The 12,187-nt window shown below is 46.3% G+C and overlaps 1 protein-coding gene across 1 annotated transcript; it reads right to left on the bottom strand.

Annotated features, from left to right (window-relative positions):
• Positions 1 to 6,787: 6,787 nt before the first annotated feature.
• Positions 6,788 to 8,585, bottom strand: LOC109781507 (auxin-induced in root cultures protein 12-like). Its single transcript, XM_020340104.4, has one exon. The coding sequence runs from the start codon at positions 8,538 to 8,540 to the stop codon at positions 7,878 to 7,880; it is 663 nt and encodes a 220-aa protein (XP_020195693.1). The 5' UTR covers positions 8,541 to 8,585; the 3' UTR covers positions 6,788 to 7,877.
• Positions 8,586 to 12,187: the final 3,602 nt, after the last annotated feature.

Genomic DNA, 12,187 nt, shown 5'->3' with positions numbered 1-12,187 from the left:
GGAAATACCAAGGAATTAAGGATGATCAGGTGCCGGCTTACAAGAGCTTTTAACCCGGAGCATAATCTGTCAAAATTGTTCTTGTGTTTGTTTTACAGGATCAGTTTAACATGGATGAATCCAAATTAAACTGGGGGCTAATGTCGGGGATATACCCCGCGGTATGACCCGGCCGGAGATATGACCCGGCTGGGACTTGATGTTTCATTGGTGACCCGACAGACTATAAGCAGGCGGGAACAGTTAAGCATTGTAAGCCGGCAGACACAGTCATGTAACCCGGCAGACACAGTCATGTAACCTGGCAGACACAGTCATGTAACCCGGCAGACACAGTCATGTAACCCGGCAGACACAGTCATATAAGCCGGATAGTTAAGCTGGCAGATGTTAAGCCAGACGGTAAGCCAGATGGTAAGCCAGATGGTAAGTCAGATCGTAAGCTAGACCGTAAGCCAGATTGTAAGAAGCCCAAGACGTTAAGAAGCCCATGGAGAGAGGCCCGTGATGAGAGGTCAGAATAGTTTAAGTCTTAGTCCAAGATGGACTCTACATGTAACCCGCCCCTTCAACTTATATAAGGAGGGGCAGGGCACCCCAAGGGGGGGGGGCAAGAAAATAATCTCTAGGGCTAGACACAACTAAGAGGAGAGCCGGTTTATACAACAACTCCCTCATGAGCATAATGAGACCTAGCCACAAACAACATGTAGGGTTGTTACTGGATGATGTTTCCCGGGGCCCGAAGCTGTCTAAATCTTTGTCTTGTGTGATGATCCGCCTCGCGTCTCTCGTCCCGATCAACCCCTCTCAAGCTACCACATAGATACGCTGGCCTCACGACTAAGTCCTCACACTAGGACATCTGCCGTGACAATTCCACGACACCCTCGGTATTTGATACTGGTTCAGTTGCTAAGAGTAGTAACTCGAAACTAGAGTTGCAAAATAAATAGAGACTAGTTAAGGACGAGGTGACGATATGGGTTGGAAGTAATTCCATGGTTGATACGATCACCATCGCACACTCCCTCTACCTTCGGGATTAGAATTGAACCTAAATAAATGTTATTTGGTGTTTGCGTTGAGCATTAATATGATTAGATCATGTTTATTGCAATACAGTTATCCATTTAAGTCAGAGAATAATTATTGTTCTGTTTATATGAATAAAACCTTCTAAGGTCATACACACAATGTGAATGGTTTGTTGAATCTCGATCGTGGTGATACACATATTCATAATATTGATGCCAAAAGATGCAAAGTTGATAATGATAGTGCAACATATTTGTGGCACTGCTGTTTAGGTCATGAAGAAACTCCATGCGGATGGACTTTTGGAATCACTTGATTATGATTCATTTGATGCTTGCGAACCATGCCTCATGGGCAAGATGACTAAAACTCTGTTCTCCGGAACAATGGAGCGAGCCACTGACTTATTGGAAATAATACATACCGATGTATGCGGTCCGATGAGTGTAGAGGCTCGTGGCGGGTATCATTATTTTCTGACCTTCAGAGATGATTTGAGCAGATATGGATATATCTACTTAATGAAACACAAGTCTGAAACATTTGAAAAGTTCAAAGAATTTCAGAGTGAAGTGAAGAATCATCGTAACAACAAAATAATGTTTCTACGATCTGATCGCGGAGGCGAATATTTGAGCTACGAGTTTGGCCTTCATTTAAAACAATGTGGAATAGTTTCACAACTCACGCCACCTGGAACACCACATCGTAATGATGTGTCCGAACGTCGTAACCGTACTTTATTAGATATGGTACGATCTATGATATCTCTTACCGATTTACCGCTATCATTTTGGGGTTATGCATTAGAGACAACTGCATCCACTTTAAATAGGGCACCATCTAAATCCATTGAGACGACACCGTATGAACTGTGGTTTGGCAAGAAACCTAAGCTGTCATTTCTTAAAGTTTGGGGTTGCGATGCTTATGTGAAAAAGCTTCAGCCTGATAAGCTCGAACCCAGATCGGAGAAGTGCGTCTTCGTAGGATACCCAAAAGAAACTGTTGGGTACACCTTCTATCACAGATCCGAAGGCAAAATCTTTGTTGCCAAGAATGGATCCTTTCTAGAGAAGGAGTTTCTCTCGAAAGAAGTGAGTGGGAGGAAAGTAGAACTTGATGAGGTAATTGTACCTTCTCTCGAATTGGAAAGTAGCTCATCACAGAAAACCGTTCCCATGATGCCTACACCAACTAGTGAGGAAGCTAATGATAATAATCATGAAACTTCGGATCAAGTTACTACCGAACCTCGTAGGTTAACCAGAGCACGTTTCGCACCAGAGTGGTATGGTAATCCTGTTCTGAAAGTCATGTTACTAGACCATGATGAACCTACGAACTATGAGCAAGCGATGATGAGCCCAGATTCCGCAAAATGGCTTGAGGCCATGAAATCTGAGATGGGATCCATGTATGAGAACAAAGTATGGACTTTGGTTGACTTGCCCGATGATCGGCGAGCCATAGAGAATAAGTGGATCTTTAAGAGGAAGACGGACGTTGATGGTAGTGTTACTATCTACAAAGCTCGAATTGTCGCAAAAAGTTTTTCGACAAGTTCAAGGTGTTGACTACGATGAGTTTTTCTCACTCGTATCGATGCTTAAGTCTGTCCGAATCATGTTAGCAATTGTCACATTTTATGAAATATGGCAAATGGATATCAAAACTGCATTCCTTAATGAATTTATTAAAGAAAATTTGTATATGATGCAACCAGAAGATTTTGTCAATCCTAAAGGTGCTAACAAAATGTGCAAGCTCCAGTGATCCATCTATGGACTGGTGCAAGCATCTCTGAGTTGGAATATACGCTTTGATGAGTTGACATATTGTTTTATACAGACTTGCAGTGAAGCCTGTAGTTACAAGAAAGTGAGTGGGAGCACTACAGCCTTTTTTGATAAGTATATGTGAATGACATATTGTTGATCGGAAATGATGTAGAATTTTTCTGGAAAGCATAAAGGAGTGTTTGAAAGGAGTTTTTCAAAGAAAGTCCTCGATGAAGCTGCTTACATATTGGGCATCAAGATCTATAGAGATAGATCAAGACGCTTGATAAGATTTTTCAATGAGTACATACCTTGATAAGATTTTGAAGCAGTTCAAAATGGAACTGTCAAAGAAGGAGTTCTTGCCTGTATTGTAAGGTGTAAAGTTGAGTAGGACTCAAAACCCGACCACGGCAGAAAATAGAAAGAGAATGAAAGTCATTCCCTATGCCTCAGCCATAGGTTCTATAAAGTATGCTATGCTGTGTACCAGACCTATTGTGTACCTTGCCATGAGTTTGGCAAGGGGGTACGATAGTGATCCAAGAGTGGATCACTGGACAGCGGTCAAAGTTATCCTTAGTTAACTAAGAGGACTAAGGAAATATTTCTCGGTTATGGAGGTGATAAGATTTTGTTGTAAAGAGTTACGTCGATGCAAGCTTTTACACCGACCCGGATGACTCTGAGTCTCAATCTGGATACATATTGAAAGTGGGGGCAATTATCTAGAGTAGCTCCATGCAGAGCATTGTAGACATAGAAAATTTGCAAAATACATACGGCTCTGAATGTGGCAGACCCGTTGACTAAACTTCTCTCACAAGCAAAACATGATCACACCTTAGTACTCTTTGGGTGTTAATCACATAGCGATGTGAACTAGATTATTGACTCTAGTAAACCCATTGGGTGTTAGTCACATGGCGATGTGAACTAATCACATAAAGATGTGAACTATTGGTGTTAAATCACATGACGATGTGAACTAGATTATTGACTCTAGTGCAAGTGGGAGACTGAAGGAAATATGCCCTAGATGCAATAATAAAGTTGTTATTTTATATTTCCTTATATCATGATAAATGTTTATTATTCATGCTAGAATTGTATTAACCTGAAACTTGATACATGTGTGAATACATAGACAAAACACCGTGTCCCTAGTAAGCCTCTACTAGACTAGCTCGTTAATCAAAGATGGTTATGTTTCCTAACCATAGACATGTGTTGTCATTTGATGAACGAGATCACATCATTAGGAGAATGATGTGATGGACAAGACCCATCTGTTAGATTAGCATAATGATCGTTAAGTTTTATTGCTATTGCTTTCTTCATGGCATATGCATATTCTTTGACTATGAGATTATGCCGCTCCCGGATACCGGAGGAATACCTTGTGTGCTATCAAACGTCACAACGTAACTGGGTGATTATAAAGATGCTCTATAGGCATCTCCGAAGGTGTTTGTTGGGTTGGCATAGATCGAGATTAGGATTTGTCACTCCGAGTATCGGAGAGGTATCTTTGGGCCCTCTCGGTAATGCACATCATAATAAGCCTTGCAAGCAATGTGACTAATGGGTTAGTTGTGGGATGATGTATTACGGAATGAGTAAAGAGACTTGCTGGTACGAGATTGAACTAGGTATGAAGATACCGATGATCGAATCTCGGGCAAGTAACATACCGATGACAAAGGGAATGACATATGTTGTCATTACGGTACGACCGATAATGATCTTCGTAGAATATGTGGGAACCAATATGAGCATCCAGGTTCCGCTGTTGGTTATTGACCGGAGAGGTGTCTCGGTCATGTCTACATAGTTCTCGAATCCGTAGGGTCCGCACGCTTAACATTCGATGACGATTTTGTATTATATGAGTTATGTGATTTGGTGACCGAATGTTGTTCGGAGCCCCGGATGAGATCACGGACATGACGAGGAGTCTTGAAATGGCCGAGAGGTAAAGATTCATATATAGGATAATAGTATTTGGACACCGGAAGTGTTCCGGGGGTACCGGGTACGTATCGGGTCACCGGAAGGGGTTCCGGGCTACCCCCGGCAAACTATATGGTCCTATTGGGCCAAGAGGGGAAACACAACAGCCAACATGGGCTGCTGCGCCCCCCTTGCTGGCCGAATAGGAAGGGGAAGGGAAAAGGGGAAGAGAGAAGGAAGGGGAGGCAATTCGGCCTCCCCCTTCCTTCCCTCCTCTCTTGCTGACGGAACTCTCCCTCGATACTTTGCTGGATCAAGAGTCCGAGGGACGTCATCAAGCTGAACGTGTGTACAACTCGGAGGTGTCGTTCGTTCGGTGCTTGATCGCTCGGAACGAGAAGAAGTTTGACTACATCAACCGCGTTAACAAATGCTTCCGCTTTCGGTCTACGAGGGTACGTAGACACACTCTCCCCCTCTCGTTGGTATGCATCTCCTAGATAGATCTTGTGTGAGCATAGGAATTTTTTTAAAATTGCATGCTACGTTTCCCAACAAAAAATCAGTTCTACTGTAAAGGATGAGTTTCAGAAACTCACCAAACTAGCTCTCTCTAGTCTGGAACCAACTGTAGCCTGTGTGAAAACATCTTTCTACAGGGAATGGTTCAAACTTGATTTCTTTACCAGTGAGTCCAATAAATTGATGTGACCATAAAATTGTTGGGAATGCATAGCCATGAATATGACAAAAGTGCGTTGTTGAAGAAAATAAAAAGAGCTTACTGCCAAGTCAGAATCTATAATGTAAGTGAGAATCATTAGGGATCGCTTATCCATGATAAGTTATGAGAAACAATCCATCACACGTTTATGCATCCATCATAGAGAGTGTCAGCGTCCTTTGGTGCTCCCATCTATTTCGTAGTTGAAAAGTTCGAGGGCTATAGAATGAAAAGAATTGAATATTTAGAAGAGTGAAACGGAAGAATTTGGAAACTGTGTAAATGCAGATAATGAGGGAATTAGATTGAAAGTACTGTCAAAACAAAGAGAGTAACTAAATTCAAATTTGCCCATACAGGAAACCAAAATATTCTACAACTCATTCTGGATTGATGTAAAGAAGAAAAAATTTGTGGAAGCAGAACCCCTTTTGTTGCAAAAAGAGTTGGCGATCTGTAACACCTCAATTCGGGGTCAAACAAGATCGACGTTTGTCATTGTGGCAACTTCCTCCTCATCACAGGAGGAGCTCGCGTGGCTCTCCATCGGAGCAACAACATGAGGACGTCAATGAGCTCGTGCTGGGCTCCAAGGCACAATGCAGAGGTTCTCGGCGATGGAAGGGCGTGGATAGTCGACCCAAGGCAATGAGTGGGCAGTTGGTGGTGGCGCCGACGACAAGTGGGGAGGTGGTGGTGGCGTTGGCGATGACGTACGTTAGCGGCGCTTGTAGATGTAGTGTGCTAGCTCGGCCACTACTGCCACAATGACCAGCGACCCTAAGACGATCAATATCACCTCACCGATCGATAGTGAACCCATCGCTAGTGGGAGGAAGCAAGAGCAAGGCTAGTCTTGAGATTTTGATGGCCCAAGGCGGAAATAAATCCGAGACACCTTTTATATAAACATCAAAATGATAATCAGTATACGTTACCTACAAACACTTATAGTGTATTCAAATCATATCAAATAACTACTCCCCCCTCGTGCCATAATATAATACTCTTATATTATGGGACGAAGGGAGTACTAGTTAAGTTAGAGTTAGGGAGGATTCCACACCCTTCCCCCACCTTATGCTATGGCACGGGGCTCTGGCCCCCTCCCCCTCACGTCACGGCTATATTTTTTAATAATTGTTTACGTTGAAGTATGTGTATGCTATAACCAATGTTTGTATCAAATAATCTTTTTTTGGCGAATGGAAAACCAATTTATTTGAGGGTTAACACCCAAACAGAGTTTGGCAATATCATCTGGTCTTGGCCACAAGCAGACCGCCGTACGGGACGTGCAACACCCATATATAGCAAGAGAGTGACTAACAAAGTTCACCTCACATTTGATAACCTCTATTTTGTGCTCACGGCCAGAGCTCAGCAGACGCTTGATTTCATTTATATGTGCTGCTATCACCTATCGGTTGATAACATCTTCCTTTAGCATGCTCGCAAGCATGGAGCAGTCCGTCTCGATGATGACAGGGGCCTGACTCCACTCTAGTGCGAGGGCAATGCCTTCGCAGCAGGCAGCAGCTTCAGCTTCAAGTGCACTTGAGCATGTGAACATGAATCTGCAAGAGGAGAAGATGACGCCGCCGCTGTGGACACGGAGGATCATCCCGACGCCACCATTACTGTCGGCCTCAACAAAAGAGTCGTCGACGTTAAGCTTAACACAGCCCGGGGGTGGAGGAGCCCAGGTAGCAAGTGCGGTATCCTGTTTGTTCACATTGTATCACATAATCACATGTACATGTTGTATCAACATATTATTTGATCATAAAAAATACATTTGTTATGTTTTTTCCTCTATAAAGATTTTTATTGTACGCAGATATATCAGTGAAAGTAATTTTTTACATGGTACATCACCCAAACAAGGAGAACGCTCCAAATTTTCTCTAGAAAAAACACTACTGTGGTACATCCAACCCTTGAAGCATAATATGGGCGGTTGATTGCAATTGAACGGAGATTGACGCCCAGAACACATATTATCAAAAATTGGTTCTCACCGAATTTGCATACTTTATAGTAGACAAATTAAAATTATGCTCATGATCACTCACATTGTTGTCACTCATGTTGATGTTTTTTGTGTGTGGGTACATTCATGTTGATGTCTACTATTTTGAAGTCTTTTTTTTGTGGGGGAACTATTGTGAAATCATCTGAATTAGAAGTGCTCATAGTATTCTTAGTTTTCTTAATACTCTTAATTTTCTTTCCCGACGGATCATCCCCAAGATTGGTGTGTGTGTGTGTGTTTTTTTTGCAGATTGTTGCCAGCTCTGTTCTTCCTTACCTACTTCCTTCTCCTTCCCCACTCTCTCTTTCTCTCTTGAATTTTGTATCCCAAACACTACTGCTACTGGTTAATCGAGATAGTCGTGAGAGATAAACACCGGAGCTGGCGCGGCCTCCGTCGCTCCGGCACCGGTGAGCACAAGACTGCCCTTCGCCTCGAGGTTCTCCTGCGCGAACGCGTGCTTGGCCGGCACCCCATTGGCCACCGTCGACCCTACCTGCCAGATGTGGTTCACGGCCTCCATGCCCTTGGGCAGCTGCAGCGTGCCGTAGAGCCGCACCTTCCCGTCGGCGCCCTCGTCGGCGGCGAGCTCGGTGGCCTCGAACGCGATCGGCGTGGACGCCGCGCTGAGCGGGCGGTACCCGGTGAGGTTGTACGTGTTGACGACGTATGCGCCTTTGCTCTTGAAGGCGAGGAGCGTCTGCGCGCCCTTCATGCCATCGCCGGTGGGGTTGACCCCCCAAGCCACCCAGCCGGCGCCGCTCGCGCCGGACGGCTTGGCCGCGAATGCCAGGGACAACGACGAGGCCGCCGCGTCGTACGTCCAGTGCAGCGAGGCGCCGAGGGCAGGGAGATCCGCGCACGTCGCGTAGCTCCTGCCGGCCGGGAACTCCTCTCTCTCGCAGGATCCGCCGGCCGCCAGCATTGCCGCCGGTGACGCCGCCAGTAGTAGGAGGGCCAGCTGGAGAATGGAGCGGCGCCGGTGGTGCATCGTCGTCGCGGATACCATGTCTTCGGGCGGCGCGAGGTAAAGACACCAGCTATATCTAGAGGTTTTGTGTTGATCTTGGGAGAGAAGCGCACACACTCGTGGTTTATATAGGTAGGGAGCCCGAGAACGAGCCGGCCGGGGTGGTGGCCATGGTGGGGGGGTGCAATGTACATCTTGGAGTAGTTGACCTGCGATTGCACGTTCTCAACGATTTCATAACCATCAGCCTACATCGAAAGTACATGAACCCTTGTAATGTCATGATGTCAATAATGGTACGGAAAGTAGTAATATTGTTTGGTGTAGTGCATTCAGTTTAAGTATTGTTGTGAGTGTAAGGCACGATCGATGGAGGGAACGGAGATGGTAACCTAAGCATATGCGTCATCACTTTCCTATGGAGTCAATGCTTAATTAAAGGAAGCATAATCGTTCTTTGCTCCTCCCCCTCCTATCTGCTGTGACCTAGCCGCCGCCGGTCGATCTTCCCCGGCTTCCCGGCGAGGAACGAGGCCCTGTCCCTCTGTCTATCACTCTAGTGACGGGAGGGGCCGAGACACATTTTGAGTTATGGCAGGGTAAGGGATAAATTTAGCTTTGTCTTCGATCTACGGTGGCGAAACGACAGGCGTTTTTCGACATGGAATAAGGTATCCGCGCCTCGTCTTTGTTCAAGTGATGCTTCTACACATCGTCAGGAAGCATGTAGAGGAGACTGATCTATCTTTTTCTTCTTCAGGTTTGTCTTGATGGCGTTGTCATGCAGAACATACAATGTGGGTGGACGTCTTGGTTCTTCGGCTCCAGTTCTGACCGTCGAACGTTGGCCAACCTCGGCCTAGTCAGGAGCGTATGAGATTTGTGTTCTGTGACTCTGTGCTGACGTTTCTACTCCGGGGCGGTGATTTGCTACAAACATCACGGCCGCCCATGTTTTCTGCCTTTTTTTTCTCTGAATTGGACTTTTAATTAACCAGAGGTTTACAATCCAGATTACATAAAGTTATAATCTCGTCTGGTGCATGCGCAACCAATTTGTCTGGTGTTTTCTAGTCTACACCGACGACTTCTTGACCGATGTTCTATACCAGCTGTTAGGTTTTAACAACTTTGCTCCACTAGGAAGGAAGTCTAGAAGTGGGAACGAGCTTTGCTCAGGGCGCCACCGGTGGAAGGAGGAAGAGGACTTCAACACTCCCAATAATTTACATGTAATTTGCATTTTATATAGTGTTTTTATAAGGGTTGGCGGTACTTAATATACAACCTTTGGTATTTCCCCCCCAAAAAATCACCTCATATCTAATAAGGATGATGTATATAGTACGAGAATAATAAGGTGATGTTGTGAACGAAAGTGCACCATGTTCTATCTAACCGGAACCAATTTTAAACTTAATGTCGTTGAACTGACGTTTTTTAGGAGTGGTTTTTCTACGGAATGCTCTGTGGTACGTTCAATTTTCATGTGTGAGCCTCAGAGTAAAATTCCCTACTCTGAGCCCCCAGTTCAACCTGGGCGTAGTTCGGAGGTGATACTTCAGTGATGGCGAGAGATTGTATAAGTCCAGTGTTTCGTTTAAGAACGAGAGCTGGACAGGCATCTGAGGATCTACAGAGCTAGGCCCGGTGATAACCACTTTACCGAGAACGATGGATGCAGACCTAGAGAGTTCGGAGGTGGTGTCCAGAGGCGAGTCCGACTTCCCGATGATGTGGAGAGTCCCGTTTGACACCGGGTCCGCCGACGGCGTGGTTGCATCTGGGTCTCCGGCTAGAAGCTCTGTGATGGGAGAGAGTCCGGCGGGGTTCACCCTCCCATCTTCGGACGAAGTGGTCTGCCCTGGATCTAAGGCCGAGGCGGACGCGAGCGTCGACCCCTGGATGGGATCTGATAGTAGATCTGAAGGGCCTCCTTCGTGTGGGTGGGGGGCGGCGGCCGAGGCCGTGAACCCCTCGAAGATCAGGTCTCCTCGGATATCGACGATGTAGTTCAAACTTCCAAACCTGATCTAGTGACCAGGGGCGTAGCTGTCGACCTGCTCAAGGTGACCGGACGAGTTGGCACGTAGCACAAAGCCGCCAAACACAAAGAGTTGACCAGGGAGAAAGGTCTCCCCGGAAACAGCGTCGTCGTCGATGACGAGGCGATCCATCGATTCTTCTGTCGACAACACAACGTAACTCTCAATGAAAGCACCAATGTCGGTGTCAAAACCGGCAGATCTCGGGTAGGGGGTCCCAAGCTGTGCGTCTGAGGATCGATGGTAACAAGGGACAATAGGGACATGATGTTTACCCAGGTTCGGGCCCTCTTGAAGGAGGTAAAACCCTACGTCCTGCTTGATTATATTCAGTGTGTGGTTACAAAAGTTGATCTACCTCAAGACCGTAATGGCTAAACCCTATCTGTCTAGCCTATGGTTCTTCTCCCTTTCTACGGACCTAACCCTCCGGTTTATATACACATAGGAGGGGCCTAGGGTTGTACAGAGTCGGTTTGCAGAGGAAGGAAATAGTACACCCGGACACCAAACTTGCCGTCCACGCACATAGGAGTCCTACCCGGACACAGGGGATAATCTTCTGTTTTGTCTTCACGGCCCATCAGTCCGGCCCATATCAAATAGACCGGACACCCGAGGACCCCCTAATCCAGGACTCCCTCAGTGATTAATGTGTTGGGGAACGTAGTAATTTCAAAATTTTCCTACGCACACACAGGATCATGGTGATGCATAGCAACGAGAGGGGAGAGTGTTGTCTATGTACCCTCGTAGACCGTAAGAGGAAGCGTTTATCAACGCAGTTGATGTAGTCATACGTCTTCACGATCCGACCGATCCAAGTGCCGAAAGCACGGCACCTTCGAGTTCTGCACACGTTCGGCTCGGTGACGTCCTCGCCTTCTTGATCCAGCAAGAGGGGCGAAGTAGTAGATGAGTTCCGGCAGCACGACGGCGTGGTGACGGTGTTGGTGAAGAACAATCTTCGCAGGGCTTCGCCTAAGCACTACGAAAACTATGATGGAGGATAAACTAGAGGGGACGGGGTTGCCGGCACACGGCTTGGTGTTTCTTGATGTCTTTGGTGCTAGCCCTGCCCCTCTATTTATATGTTGAGCCCTGGGGTCAAAACTTGGAGCAAAAGCCTCCTCAAAGTCGGTTTTGCCCGAAAGGCAAGAGTCCCACTCGGACTCCAGGACCAAACGCCAAAATCCTTGGCGTCTGGCCCACACGCCATGGGCCTCGGCGTCTGGCCCAGGGCCAGACGCCAGGGTCTCTGGCGTTTGGCCCCCTGGCCTCCGCATAACTCCCTTTGCACCGACTTATAACCCCATGGGCCTGACCCCTTGGCCTAACCATATCATCCAATATATGAATCTTTACCTCCGGACCATTCTGGAGCTCCTCGTCATGTCCGTGATCTCATCCGGGACTCCGAACAACATTCGGTCACCAACATACATAACTCATAGTACTATATCGTCAACGAACGTTTAAGCGTGCGAACCCTACGGGTTCGAGAACTATGTAGACATGACCGAGACACATCTCCGGTCAATTACCAATAGCGGAACCTGGATGCTCATATTGGCTCCTACATATTCTACGAAGATCTTTATCGGTCAAACCGCATAACAACATACATTGTTCCCTTTGTCA

The sequence above is a fragment of the Aegilops tauschii genome, chromosome 5 (genome assembly GCF_002575655.3).
Source record: "Aegilops tauschii subsp. strangulata cultivar AL8/78 chromosome 5, Aet v6.0, whole genome shotgun sequence".
Classification (NCBI taxonomy): domain Eukaryota; kingdom Viridiplantae; phylum Streptophyta; class Magnoliopsida; order Poales; family Poaceae; genus Aegilops; species Aegilops tauschii.
This window is presented reverse-complemented; position numbering and strand designations above follow the sequence as displayed.

What these genes read in the sequence shown, in the direction of transcription:
- LOC109781507 (XM_020340104.4), bottom strand. Translation starts at nt 8,540, where the DNA reads ATGGTATCCGCGACGACGATGCACCACCGGCGCCGCTCCATTCTCCAG.